This window comes from Hyalella azteca, unplaced genomic scaffold (assembly GCF_000764305.2).
Source record: "Hyalella azteca isolate HAZT.00-mixed unplaced genomic scaffold, Hazt_2.0.2 contig3273, whole genome shotgun sequence".
In the NCBI taxonomy this organism is placed as follows: Eukaryota; Metazoa; Arthropoda; class Malacostraca; order Amphipoda; family Hyalellidae; genus Hyalella; species Hyalella azteca.
This window is the reverse complement of record NW_025933525.1, coordinates 20249-35694: the sequence shown is the minus strand read 5'-3', so window position 1 is coordinate 35694 and position 15446 is coordinate 20249. Positions and strand designations below refer to the sequence as shown.

General features: G+C 39.0%; 2 protein-coding genes across 3 annotated transcripts in view; one reads left to right on the top strand and one right to left on the bottom strand.

Annotated features, from left to right (window-relative positions):
• LOC108678313 (phospholipid-transporting ATPase IB) overlaps positions 1–1592 on the top strand; it is a 42041-nt gene extending 40449 nt beyond the window's left edge. Inside the window, exon 21 of the mRNA XM_018166693.1 lies at positions 1535–1592. The gene's annotated coding sequence lies outside the window, so the exon portion shown is untranslated. The remainder of the gene's footprint in view (positions 1–1534) is intronic.
• Positions 1593–5083: 3491 nt separating this feature from the next.
• On the bottom strand, positions 5084–13333 carry LOC108678323. 2 transcript variants are annotated; one of them, XM_018166704.2, is made up of 14 exons: positions 13283–13333; positions 12719–12951; positions 11880–11972; positions 11142–11316; positions 10493–10592; positions 10006–10380; positions 9420–9759; positions 8967–9086; positions 8641–8767; positions 8217–8497; positions 7411–8010; positions 6528–6665; positions 5871–6018; positions 5084–5746 (listed from the first exon to the last, which is right to left on the bottom strand). In XM_018166704.2, the coding sequence occupies exons 1-14, from the start codon at positions 13319–13321 to the stop codon at positions 5564–5566; spliced, it is 2952 nt and encodes a 983-aa protein (XP_018022193.1). In that variant the 5' UTR covers positions 13322–13333; the 3' UTR covers positions 5084–5563. The 2 variants fall into 2 exon arrangements, with proteins under 2 accessions (XP_018022193.1, XP_018022194.1); XM_018166705.2 differs by lacking the exon at positions 6528–6665.
• Between the last annotated feature and the right edge of the window lie 2113 nt (positions 13334–15446).

Sequence of the window (15446 nt, the reverse complement as noted above, 5' to 3'; positions counted from 1 at the left end):
ATGCATTTTATTTCATTTTTACCCGACGCTGCCATGCCTTGGTCTACCGTTTATAAATTTGACCCGAAGTGTCCAACCGTTGTTGCTGTTAAGGACCATCACTGTGCACTGGTGTCAGACATTCATCAGCGAACATGCCACTTGTCCACTGTAAACACTCGGCACAAATGCAGTGTTTATAGCTGTAATACATCCACGCTATTGCCTGCACTATATTCACACTATACGCTCGACCGATACTTGTTCAGTATATACCGCACCAATACTCACATGGTCACTTACATTTTATTTTAAGCTTCAGCAATTAAATATCATTTCTCACATTGCAAATAATTACATATTATATTGACTGCAGCATTATCGTACATATTGACATAGCACCATCGTGCAGTATTGACTTTACCATTAGCTACACGGTATCGATGGCGGTACAACAGTATTAGATGAATCAATACTCAATATTATTCGCTCCACCATCACTTCCTGTGCCAAACCACTGATTACACTTGACTTCAGGAAAGCTTTTAGTGCCATTCCGCGACCAATTCCGATAAAAAAACACCTCACATACCTCTTGACAGAAAGACATTGTAAGCTTTAAACATTCCAACGGAGTTCCTTTAGGATTAACCGCTTTCCTTTACATTCCTAAACATTCCTTTAGGATTAACCGCTTGCTCGCCAAAACTTGTTCAGATATGCTTGTAAAATTATATAAATTATATTATATTAAATTTATATATTTATTTAATTTATATAAATATATAAATTATATATTATATGCTTGTACGTCCACTAAGCATATCTCGTATTTTATTCCATGGACAGCAACAAAAGTCCGTGTTCCACTCCCGCACACTGTGTGATGACCAACCAAGTCACGATATACTGTAACATCGCTCACAGGCTGCACACAGAAGTATCAAGTCTCGGCTCCCCCAAAACATTATTTTTGTGTTACTTACACACGTTCCAAAAATTTTAGCATTTAGAAGCTGACCGATCAATATTTTTTGGATCGCAAATGCGCCATATTTAAATAAAATGCGGTGTTTAGCTATACCGTATCGGGGAAAACATTCGGATGGAACAAAGAACATTTGAAATCGGCTTAAAACAATACATTACCTTTGAGATTAACAAAGCTTGTCCTGAGAACGTTTATGATTTTATGAACGTTCGCCCTCCATCATTGCAAAACTATTTTCTATCAACAAAACACTGCATTTTAAATCACAATATATTTCATAAATTACACTCACAATGGCTTACAAAATTAATTTTTATTAACGTTCAAACGGAAGCTGGAGATACCATCACTCGCATCACCTCCATGACCGATCTCTCACCACCAGAAAAATAGTGAACATTCCTCAAACCACAACTCTGCACAAGCGGTACGCCGTAGTCCATATCAATTCGTGTACGCTATCTACAAAGCTCAGTAGATCGTTTCATTAATCATGAATTACATAATAAAAAATTAATCATAATAGAGGTGGCCTCGAATAATGACATTTGTGTGTGTGTGCAGATGGCTTCGCGTTCTCTCAAGAGGAGCACGGAGTAATGAGGCAGTCTGATGTGATCCGTGCATACGACACCACACAGCCGAAGCCAGGGGGCATGTAAGACGCTTACAGATGCTCTCTGCTGCTGCCATGTCCGGGTACAACTGATCTTCCTTGACGAAAAAAATGCTCTTGTGTTTGAGTTTTCGCGGATAATTTTGTGTGGATCTCTGGAACAGACTTATTTATGGTTTTGAATCCTGACTTATTCTGATGCAGGATTTCGTACATTTACTTTTTAGTCTTCGAAAATCTTGTGCATTGCACCAAGTTGATATTCATTTTATTCAACAACTAGTTTTAAAATTAGAATTACTGGTCTATGTAAACTATATGGAAACATTTGTTATTTATTTAAAAGAAGAACAAGTGGAATAATATTGACATTCATTACTATTTTAGAATGGCCAAAATGAATAAATTTTATACAGACGGTAAGCTACGAAAAATCTCTCAGTTGTCTTTTCCCTAGCTGCAGGTTCATTTAAACATAATGAAAACTTGTAAGTTATACAATCATTTATATACTAACTCGGTAGACCCAGCTTTGTGTTCAATAAATTCCGACGAGATTGAGATGAAGAACAACATTCATGATGTTGGGTTTTACCAGTGGGTTTCCAAATATTACTGAGGTATCAGTTAATATTTGTGAACACGTTTACTGAATAACGAAAATATTTTTAAATTGCTGGGGGGGGGGGGCGTGCGTTTGCCGTCGTTGCTGTCTCTTCTACCAAAGACTAGTTTAGGTTTTTGCTCTGGTTTTGTTTTGTTTAGGTTTTGGTTTGTTTAGGTTTTGGTTTGGTTAGGTTTTGGTTTGGTTTGGTTTTGGTCTGTTGTGAGCCGCTCAATTAAATCGTGCCAGTTTTTTGGGGGGTTAGCCGAAATACTTTAAAAAGTTGCAGAAATGTCATTTATTGGACTTAGTTGTCGGAAGAAATTCAGCTATAAAAACCTGATGGTACTTAATGATATTTTGAATCACGATTTTAAGTATTCAGTAAATTTCTAATTGTGCTTCTTTTCGATTTTATGCAAGTGCACGGTACTAGGATGATGTATTGTGTTGGGTGTGCTAATTATTATTTATTATTGACCCTAAAAGCGAATTATTTCGCCTTATATTAATTACTAGACATCTAGCATCCTCATATTTTGCGTATCATTGGTACAATGATAGCTCACTAGTATTTTTAGTTATGATATAATACTAATATTCCGTGTTATTTTATGAACGTGAGAGACTTGGAATTACATGTGGAAATGCCATTTTCTAGGGCTTCCTTGATGTCTACAATTTGTTTTATAAAGTCGACTGGGCTAAGTCAAAAATAATTTGTTTGCCAGTAGACTTTGCTGGTCATAAAAATAGCATTAGATTTATTTTGTTGAGCAATTTTCACATGATCCTTGAGCATTACTCCACCTACATAAAACGATTGAAACATATTTTAGAATCCCAAATTTTGTATGACATGTGTAGATCTAACCACATTTGAAGGCTAAATTTCCTTCGAACTATGATTTCGTAGCGCAAAGAAGATCAGGAAACTCTATCATGTATCTTAGCGAATAAGTTGCAAAGGCCTAAAGATTTATCATTATTTTGTAGCTATTGCTTACTTTTTACTGATTTATGATTATTTGGTGTTCGTTTACAAAGATATAAATGAGTTCTATATTCTTTACACTGCCGTATGTTGTCTACCCTATAACTACAGCAAAGAATTATTTTGATGGGAAACTATAATAAAATATAATATTAATCTCTTTAAATTTTGCTCTAATGCTAATATGAATGATCTCGTTAAGTCATTATATATCATTTGTCTATCGTTTGACCATATCAATGATGATTTGTCTGTCATATATTAGTTATAAAGGTGGAAATGATCCACCTTATGTTCGTATAAAAATTTCCGCGGCCCTAAAATCTTGGGATTGTTCGCATGAGTGTGTCAGCCCCGAGACCGATGTCGCTATTGCGTCATTCCAGTGTTCCACCGAATCTGTTTGAGGCAATTTTTATGTTGCTAAAAAGCACGGGTCATTATTAAGCTAAGGCAATGTCACTGTATGTTAATTGTGAGCTGTCTCTCTGTTCCATGCTTGGATATTTCTGTGAATGTTCATATCATCAATGTTGGATACTTGATACCCCCTTTACAGTTTCTGTTTATGGCTACTGTGTGTAGCGTAGAAACTAGGCTTAAGCATAACGCGGTTGTAGGGTCTTTAGTATTGTTTTATTCGAAGGAGATAAACGGAAGATCTCGCGGTGTATTGCATGGGTCGTACTTTCCATGATGGCCATATTGTATTGGTGCTCAGGATCACAGGCTTCAGTGGTCTGTTTATGAATCACGGTAGCTACGTAGTTTTTTCTGCCGTCTTATAAGCTACGTTAGCAGAAGTAACCACGAAGTGCACTTTCTAAATGTATTGGTTTAGCGAGGTACCATCTTTACCTAGTAGTGCTTCATACAATCGCGACTATGTTGAAAAAGTTTCAAATTCTAATTTCCTAGTCATTTCACTCATTTATTCGTCATGCGAGTGTCAGATATGAGTTCTCTTTATTTCTCGTAGAATTTTAGCCTTAAGGAACAAATACGTTTTTTTGTATGCACTCTATGGTGCACGACATTCCTGAGCTAAAGACGTCCAAAACCCCTGTGCTGTAGTGTCAACTTCTTATCTCTGCCGCAACTCGTCAGCTCATCCTAACTTTAATTTGTAGAATTATTGTTCGTCATTCGACTTTGTGCAATATTAGTCAAGTAAATCATGTACTTAATATGTACTTCGCTACGAACATGACGTGAATGATCCGTTTATTCCTTTCTTTGAATAATGTATTTTTTGTGTTGATTTTGTAGCATACCAGGAGTCTTAGTTATCTGATGGATAGGTAAAGTTAGACTTGCCTAAGTGCACTGCTGCCATTTCTGGTGCCATCGAGCGGAAATATAGTGAGAGTTACTAGCTTTGTATGTGCTTTTTGTGGATGGGTGCACATTGCACTCACGTTCCGGGAGGAAATCGATTCGTGAGGATCGCTGTAAAATAGTGTCAGAACTGCGTTAGGGTGGAGGTGTAACTTTTTAGTGTTAGCTGTGACACATAGCAATGATTTGGTCCCAACACTACATTGTTTCGAGAAAGTCAATCACTAGTATACCATATGAAAAGTAAAATGGTATTTTGAGAATGTTATCGATTGTCGTGAAAGTCTAATAATGTATATGATGTTTAGAATGCATGTTATTGTGTCGATGTATAAAGTTATGTCGTGGAGCGTATGATGTTAGTCTAATATGAACGATTATCGCTCCTACAGAATACCGTCTAATAAATGAATACTGAATGTAACAATGTGCTCTGTAACCTGTGGCAAGACGTTCAACACAATTGAAGGGTCCCACTAGCGAACATCTTTTAGCGCAACCCGACTGGCTAAATTACCATCTCGATTGTTGATACTTAGAAATGTTAGACAAACCAAAGAATGTAAACAAAGTACTTATTTATTTCGTTAAAAAACGATTATCTGCATGGGTATCTTAGAATTAAATCAATTTGCACGTTGGTTTGCCCGTTGCAAGTCAATTTGCACGTTGCAAACTTATGGCTCAATGGACGGAATATTGCACGATATCTTACATTACTTTACAACAATTTTCAATGGGACGAATTAAAATTTAGCCAGGTATCGCAATCACTACATGTAGAATCATCGACACATTACAAATAAATAACAATGTAGATTTTATATTGACGCATGGCGGGTACTTACACAGAAGTAAAAATTTCATCATGCCATTTTTGAGTGTACAAAAATTCATTATCGCTTAACAATTTGAATCAAAGTCCGTAACATCTTTAAGATCTGGAGAGTTCCTGGGAGATTGTTAAAGATTAATATCTATTTAAAAAATTATAAAATATTTCTACAAAATTAAAACCTGTAAAGGGACCTGGAATGTACATTACACATTAGAACAAGGGTTCCCATCCTCGTCGACAAAATCACCTACAACAGACAGACAATGTTGCCCCGGCACCGGCGTGGATGGCTGGAGTGGCGTGTGTGTTTGCTGCGGCGGCAAGAGCGACGCTAACGTTTGGTAGTGGCCGTTGGATGGCGAGAAACTCGACGGGGTTCCTGAGACCTGCGAAGTTCGAAATATTTTCAATAATTAAGACCTTCCGTTTTGCTGGCGCTCGTTATTTTTAATCTTCAGTGTATGATAGTTTTATAGCTGAAGCTCTAGCACACCGTCCTACTACTACCACCTGCGAAGTCTCTCGTGGCTGTTGGGGCGCCGCCTGGGACTGAGATGACGCAGGTGCACAGCCTGCCTGCAGTGATCCGTCCTGCAGTGACTGCGTCTGAGGATCCCAGTAGTCGCCCTCTTCTCGCATCCCGCGAGCCGTCGATGGCCTATTTGTGTTATAACGGATAATCAACATTTATAATTTTGATGCACGTTTATATACAATATTTACAATACTGAGGTACGTTCACGCGTTTTCTGTACTCAACCTGAATGAAAAGCATGCCGAAGTTTCTGAAGGAGCCCTTCCGATGTAACTCATGGACAGCTAAGCGCCATTTGTACATTAACATAATTAAAATGCTATAATTCACCATCTGAATGATAAATTTAACAACAAGGCAACACGTCTGCCTCACGTCGTAAATAATGTTGGAGTCCGGAGGTTGCCAGTTGGGAACATTGAATGAAAACACGGGGAAAATTAATGGAGATTTTTTGTACGGGTATCTGAAAATTTGCACTTGGGCATATGGTATTGCTGTTGACAGTATTTGAGCCTCCAAAAAAAACTCTTTGACGTTGAGATTTGACTTGGCTATCCGACTACGTAGAAGAAATTACGTTTTTTTCTAACTGTTGATAAACGTACTGTACAACCATGAATGCAACTCACCTAGGTGGATGGTGGTGCGAATCGTGGTTGTGATGATGGTGATGTAGGTGGTGGTGATCATTTATGGGGAACAAATGGTGGTGGTGGTGGTGGTTGGGAATGGACGAAGGACGGGTACCAGTTGGGGAAGCACCAGTCCTAGCAATCGAGAACCACCCAAGCCGTGGGATTAGAAAAGCAAAACAGCACCAATTTCGAGCCACTCATAAGTTAAATTTACTGGACGTTCGTTTTACCGTAATAAAACGTTCGAATATTGAAACTCCTAATAAACCGAATTAGAAAATTTTGTAATTGCATGAGGATAAAGTCGCCGCTTCGAATTTTGAGTGACCTGAAATTGTTGGGTTGTGGGAGCTATCAAAAACTTTTTGCATCACACAGTGCATATTTTTACACGATAGTGCAGTGTTTGTTTACTTTCAAACACAAGACGTAATTTATTTCGTAATATTTTACTCTCATATCGAATTCCATTTTCGAATGAATTTTTGCATTATGATCAATAAGCACACTAGTGAACTTCAAATGCACTATTTACATCATGCAAGTCATAAGGCAATTCCTTCAGCCTCTGCGCAAGTCATCCATGCAGATTCCATATTTTGTATATCAGAGTTCAACCACACAGCAAGCCACCCACACCCAGACACTAATTCGTATCATACATTACAGCGCGCTTGTATAAGAAAAGAATAAAGCTTGCAATGCCGTGTTCAGTAACGAAAATATAAAATTGTATAAAGCGCTCCTGTTGGTAGTGAGATTACAGAGGCTCATGAAATACCAGTACACCAACGAGTCCAGTTAATCCAATGGAATCTGAGTGAAGACTCGCAGAGAAGGAAATGGTTCATTTTTAATAAATGAATACAGATCTCACCTCTTTTTGAAGGTGAACATATTTTTTAGGGAAGTTTTGATTGACTTTTTCTTAACGACTCCATCTTCGTGTGATGCATCTTGCCTATTAGGCAAGCGCTCAGTTTCAACACCGGGTGAATCGTGCTCCGATTCATCGACGGATTGTGCCTCCTTTACGTCGAAGATTTCATTTTTCCCGCACTTGTCGAGGAGAGAAGGTTCGCTCGCTGCAAATTCGTCCCATGAAACTCCCTGTGACTCATCGGGAGTCTTAGTCATGTCGGCCACAGACCGTGCAGTCGGTAGCGGTCGTGCTGGTCTCTTGCTTTTTTTCTGTTTCGTTGGCGGGTCTTCGTTATCTGGGTTCAAGGGCGCCGCTCGTGGAAGTGATCGTGACCTCCCCGCCTCGGAAGATTGAGGTCTTCGCTTGCTAACCACGAGCTGCTTGGCAGGACCGCCAGCCATGCTGCTCGAGCGCTTGGGGCTTGGTTTTGAGCTAGGGATGGTGCATTCAGGACTCTCATGAGTCACACGGTCCGCAGAACGACTAGTGAGCCGCTCCGGCCTGTAGGTGGGACTTTCAGCCGTAGATTCTGAACGTCTGGGAGACCGACTCGCTCTGTAAGAACAACTATACAAAAATTGTCCAAAACAGAAAAACAGAGATGCGCTAAATTTCACGTCCGCAATACTGCTGATGGTTTCCACCCTCAGCACCAAACACTATTCCAACTTGTCTCTAAACAATATCTGCACCATTTGTACTACTTCAGCAATAGACTAAACGCGTGAATAAAACAAAATCTCTGACTTTTATACACGTACCTACTACGTCCAGTCCTGGTGACGGCGATGGTCGGCTCCATCGCCCCCGAGAAAGTGGCGTGCACAAGCTGGAACGAGTGCTCAATGGAGTCATTGAGACGCTCCAAAAAGTCTTTGAGTCGATCCAGGCAAACGTTGATGTGGTGGAAGTCAGGGTGCGTTTCATCGGTGTACTTGAGAAGCTGTTTCAACAGCAGGATGTAGCGAGGTATTCTCTGAACTGGAGTTAGTAGAAACGCTCCAAGATCCAAACCACCGCACGACGGTTGCTCCAAGCAGCTCTGAGGCGATTAATTAATTGTCAAGGGGTATACATATTATTGTATATAATGCAGGGACCCGTAAAAATACTTGATTCAAAATGAAAAGATTCGTGCCACAAACTTGATTTTTTATATAATAACAATCATAAGATTAGTTATACCTTGATAAATTTGGTGAAAGGAGGCGAATTGCGGCAGAGTTTGTTGAAAGTCTTCAGAACTTCGGGGAAGTCGTTGACGTAAGAAGTGTACAAGCGTAGTACATCCGATTGGTGAGGCTCCGTAAATCTATGAGGATACGAAAGGAATGGCACGCTCTGAACACATGATACTCAATTTTGGAAAGAAGAATCTAGATGTGCGGTTTGGTGTCTTGTATACTGTTGGAACGATATATTGTACATATTAGGCGTAATTGAAATATTAGGTTCATTATATGCTACGCAACATTCAAAAGCTTGGGTCTAACCGTTGCAGTAACGCTTACTTGGCAAGAATGTCGCCGACAAGAGGCTGCCATTGCCAAGACACGAGTCGTTCTCTGAGCTGATGCTGAAGATGACAGTGTTTGTCGTATAGCTGGTATACTTCACTCGGGAATAATGTGCTGGAGAAAGAAACAACATCAAACTACATTTTGCAATGAAGCATCACTGTGTCAGAAATTTATGCTTAAATAAAAGCGTTTATGCAGCACATTCAAAACATGGGCAGGAATTTTTTTTAAATAAATATTTATTGCACTGGAAAAAGATAAAATTTGAGAAGAGATAGGAAACTAGACATAATATTTTATCGATTATACGAAAATAATATGGCGCATTATTGATGTATTATTCTTCATTCTTGAAATGGCTTTGAATCCGAATAAGTTAAAGAAAGTACAGCTTTGACACGTCTCCAAGAACTAAATTATCTTACAGTTCCATTCAAAACTTACTCAATATCGGGCTGAGAAAGAATCCCACGCTTCTTCAAGGGCTCGGCAAACGTGTCCTGTATAATCCATAACGTTCTACAGTATTTTTTCTCGGTCTCGAGTAGTTCACGTGCGACTCTACAGCGATGAGAATCTTTAATGTCGCGTTGAATCTGCTGCTGCTGGTGATGATGATGGTGGTGGTGACTGGTATGGCTGTAGATATCATGGTTGTTGAGGCTGTAGAGGCCAGCTGACGTGAGAGGACCACAGCAACTGAGGGCGGCGTAAGTGGCCGAGTCCTGAGAGAGGCTGCGATGCAGAGGCCCGTACAGCTTTCCTGTGCTGCTAATACTCAGGCCTGTCGGGAAAATTTTAATATCTTTCTATTCTCTAGTTCACTTTTTAAGTTGTTGTTTTTATTTTATCCAAACAATTCGGCTGCTTTTGACGGAAAGTTTTAAATGGCAAATATTCCAAAAGCTTTTCCAAAGACTGAACCCGAAAAAAGCATGGAAATAGCTTAAATTTTGTACCATCATAACAATAATCAAATATACTATTTTAATTACAACTAAGAGCTCTGATATATTAGAAAAAATATCACCTTTTTCGTATCTCCGCCGTCTTCCAGTCTGTATTACATCGCGCGACTGATCCGACCCATCAGAATCCGTCCTGTTGACGACACAGCCACTCGAGTCACAGCTCGAAGTAGTCGATGCGTTGAATTGGGAATGAATTTTGGCTTGGCTTTTGGGCTTGTTGATTGCAGATCCAACGATAGTTTGGGATTCGTTGGCACTGAGAGGAGAATTTGCTCGAGCTGGGTCGCTAGATCGCGAGATGGCGTGAGGGGAAGGAGCCAGTCCTGCTGCCCTCATCTCCTTGCTTATGGTGGCGCTCAGGCTGATGGATTTGTTTGCGGCGAACGTCAGTGAAGAGTCTGAGTCATAAGCGAGGTCATCCGTTTCACCTCCTCCTGGAATACGAGCTCAGTATTTAAACCAGTAATTGTAAGATGCTTCGTACAATAAAATTAACGATAGTGGCTTCAGGATGAGAATGAGCAATCATGCAAAAAATTGGCTCACCAGAAATGTTGTGTGTGGGTGCCGCATGGTTCGAGAGTCCAGCCACATAATCGTACACTAACGGGGGCACTAGTAGTGAAGGCTGTTCGGGTAGCGAGTCCTGTGGAGATAGAGCAAACATTAAGGTGATGTGATTGTTTTAATCGTAAATTCCTCATAAATTTAAAAGTAAAGAAATTTACTAAGAAATGTACCATTTTTACCAAACACTATGGATACCAGCCAGATACGTCGTCAGTCCAAAATTAAAATGATGCATTATATATATATGAATTCGAACTGATAATAGCGCTAGTTTCACAAACGTGTTCAAAGAAAATTGTGTAAATATTCTTGGCATTTTTTAATGTTAAATTCTAGATCAAAGATGTTTTGTACAAAGGAATCTAATCAAATTATATCAATCAGGTAGAGGCAAGAATTATTATACACTTAAACATTTTGGAGGCGCAGAATTGAAGAATAAATTTTATATGCAAGACCTAAATTAATCGCCTCATTACTTTTCAACTAAAATAAACTATATATCAGTAAATGGCCTACTGTATGGTAGCATTGACGTACCGGCATGCTCCATGAACGAAGAGATTACATACAATTTCATTACATCAAGAAGTAATATTGATCAATTTGAACGAAAATTTGTGACCTGATCGGAAGTCCTATGCATTAGCGAGGCCGAAGGCGAGGCTGGGAGAGCGTCCGACATGAAGGCCTGGTGAGCCTTCTCCAGCAGCAGCGCCACGCCGCTGTCGTTGCTGTGGCCGCCGCTGCTGCGACCACCACCGCAAGTGTCGCCGTGCGTTCCTCTACTGCGGTTGTTCCTGCCGGCAGGCGAAGGAGTTTATTAAGATTCTTATTGTGTTCGGGATGGCATTGCCGTTGTTCGGAAATTTACGCGCAAAAATAGTAGCTCTGCGATGTTCAGGCGAATCCATCGTGGCCTGAGACTGTTAAGTCCGAAACAAATACCAAGATTACGTCATCATCGGTCGGGCAGAGAATGAAACAAGTTTTGAAAAACAAATTCATTGCACCAAATCTGCTAGTTGTAAAATTGTATTCATAACACTACTAATTTCGATCGAAATTACTGATGATTTGATTAAATCAAAATGAATAAACGTACCTGAGAGTACTATATGAATATCGAAAAATTCAGATACGATACACTTGATACCGTTGCTTCTCAAGGGGGTTAATTTATCATATGAATTTGGGAAAATTTAGATTTTAGAGTAAACCGTAACAAATATCTTTGCCTGACATTGCGAATTATGTGGCTGAAATATGCAAGCAAATTACTTTGGAAATTTTAAAAGTATTAGTTGATCCCTATCAAAATATAAAGGAATAAATGTGCTTCATTGATGATCACAAGACGTACTTTGAGTGAGGTTCCTTTTGACGCTCCTCGAGCAGCGCATCGAGCGACCTCTGGAGGGCATCCTGGCGCTCGCTGATGGCGGACATCTCCTTCCTGCGCATAGCGATATACATGTTTTGTTCAAAATAAAAATGATAAACTAACCAGAAAAATTAGTTTAGTCCTTAGAAGTTTAATAAAGTCCTTAGAAAATTTAGTGAATGAAATGAAAGGGTTGGAACAATAACATTAATAACAGAAGTTAGAAGTCCTTAGAAAATTTAATGAATGAAATGAAAGGGTTGGAACAATAACATCAATAACAGAAGTTAGAAGTCCTTAGAAAATTTGAGTGAATTAGATGAAAGGGTTGGAACAATAACATCCAATAAATGGAAGCAGTCAACAGAACTTTGCAAAGCATGTTATTCTTACGACCACCAAAGAACAATGAGTATTCGCGCCTCAAAAATGATAAAATATCGAATCATCATTTAGCCAGAGTAAAATTTTGGGTTTCGTAAATGATACTCATGCGCGAATAAAACGTAATATTCACCAAATAAACAAGAAAATTAATATATTTATAGAAAACCGTAGTCTTAATCATGTTTACTCAAGATGTAAATAAAATTTTCAACGAATCCACTCTTTATATACTGAACACTTGAAAGCAAAACTATGTTCAGAAAAGAAAGATTAAAAACTGGAAAAGGTCCCCAAAGTTTTTACGTAATTTATCTTACTTTTTACGACCTCAATCATTGAATTTGTCATCACTAAATCATTAGACCGCAAAAAATCTTACCAAATAGATGAAATTTAAAGGTCAAGACATTTACGAGCAGTGAGTGACTCACTTAAGACCGGAGACGTCTCCTTTGAGAGCGAGGACGAGCTTCACAACTTGAGTTGTGTTACCATCACATTTTGTCTGCATTTGCTGCAAGTCGTCTTGCAATTGCTGCTGCAAGCGAGCTGCGTCCTGGTTCTGCTGCAACATAGAGCTGCTGCCACCGTCCTCGGTGACAGCTGCAAGCCGCGTCACGGCTTCGGTCAGGGAACTCTTCATGCTCGACACGGCTTCTTGGAGCTGATAAACACCACCAAATGTTCCAGTAAGGATATTTTGCAACAGTTTTGTTGAAATGCGAAAAAAATCATATAATCATATCGCACTATATATGATGGGCCTTGATACAATTTTTCTAATACAATAAAAACCCTAAAGATGTTTATCGCACTGCGTGTTGGAAAACGTTAAATAATAAGTTAAAAAGAGACCAGCAACGTCATCAATACTAAAATAACATTCGTAATTTACTTGCTCTTCGCGAGCCAAGAAATTTCACACTAGAAATTTTCAAATCCAGTAACACTGACGACAAGTAGAGACCACGAAAGCAGATTTTAAAAAGACTTACCTCACTTATTTGAGCAAGAAGGTCCATCTTGCTGGTCATGGCGTCACCTGAGGAAGACATAGAAGAGACTGGTTCAGAGCGCTTCTGATCAACATTAATTCAGGAGATTCCTTACGAAACATTGTGGGTAAGAACAAAAATCATGGCAATAAAAGGCAAGGATCTGTACTCCAATATATACACTCCAAAATAACAATAAGACTAATGTGAATTCGACCTTAATATATAATACGAATGTGAATAGAAACTGCTACTTGCAATACAACAACTGACTCGTTATTTTACTTGCATTTCTTCAAGCATTTTCGACGTAATATTGAAAAATCCACGGAAACGATTTGGTTGCATCGAAATTTTTTTATCTATTTGTGGCACGGGACTTTTTCGAACATTTCAAGCCTTGCGATGCAACGATGCAATGACGCGTGAAAGAAAGAACCACCAGGAAGATTTCTTGATGTCATGCTTAAACGTGACAGGACGACACCAAACTACAGGAAACAATTTTTAGTAAAATCAGAGGGAATCTTTGCGAATAAATTACTCGCCACACTCAATATTTTCATTTATCATTGAGATCAGCTCAAAAACACAGTTAATTTTAAAAACAGAAATCAGTTTGTCTTTCAGTTTTTCAATCGGCAGTTGACGATTGTTGATCGTAATATTTCCCGTTGGCATAACCGAGGCTTGTTCTGCATCATTTATCGTAACAATGACAACCAGAAAGTCATGCATCTCAGTTGTTCACTGAAATGGAACTAAAATAAATTATGAAGCGATATTATTTATGACCAGTATAAATTAACGCACGCAGCTCGTGCGTACAGTATCCACGTACTTACTCAGTTTCACGCATAAACTTTCAAGCATTTGCTTGCAGATAGAAAAAATATAACTCAGTACTGACTGCAGTGAGTGACAGAGAGCGCATTTTATCGTCGACGAAAACGTGAAGTCACGGACGGACAGACAGATGGACGGACGGACGGACACGGCGAGCACAATAGGTAATTTTTTCCATAAATGAGAAAATGCGCTAAAAAGTGGGTTCGCTCATTTTTACAAACGAATAACACATGGAACGATGCGCACGATGCTACAGGAATAACCTTTCAACAACATCACGTGCCTCACTCACAATAAACATCTTCCCACACATCGAGGTAAAATACACGGCGTTGATTATCTCGTTTTACCCGCACTTTCTTCACGGGCACATCCTTACTCGCGACCAGGCTGGGAGGTCTCTTCAGGTTAGCGACCCTGGCCGACCTATCAACCTTTGTCAACTACCCGTTGCGTGTAATCTAACCCAGCATGCCAATTTTATAAAATCGCATATAATGGCTACACAATTAGTTATATTTTTGGCGAAAGTTTGCGAGTTTGATGCCTGCTCCGTGTATATTCCGAGTCCATTCGGGGGCGTTTCCACAAAACCTTTCATGTTGGGATTTTATCTTGATCTGAGATTTTATTCATAATGGGAGGATAGTGAAGCTCAGAAAAATGGTGAAATGACACTTGGTATGAAATTAAAGTTAAAATTTGAAATTGGCACCAGTAAATTTAATTTAAAATTATGCGAGTGTTTTTAGCGCATTTTCTCATTTATGGAAAAAAGGCACTATTGTGCTCGCCATGTCCGTCTGTCCGTCCGTCTGTCTGTCTGTCCATCCGTCCGTGACTTCACGTTTTCGTGCACTCTCTGTCACTCACTGCAGTGAATACTGAGTTATATTTTTATCTGAAAGAAAAAAAAGGAGAATTTAATGTTTTCCTTATTTCATAACGAAACGTATATGGAACTTGTGCATTTCAATAAATCTCTCTTAAATTAAAAATTTGAATTACTAAACAGAATTATTAAGTACTCAAGCCACGCGTCACCCAAGGCCGACAAAATAATCCAATAATCCCTTAATTCAAAGTCCCGCTATTAATAATAAAATTAATGTACGGCATGCTAATTGGAAATTAAATAAATAAATCCCTTAAATTAAATACATTTATATCACAATTAAAATTTAAAATTTTATCTCATCATTTCCTCCCAGTTACGTGATGCCTTCCAATTCTCCCACAGGAATAAACTTTCAGGTCCAGTTAATGTCCCGACAAGACAAGTACGGTATCGTGGATACACGCCCAAACAGCTCGG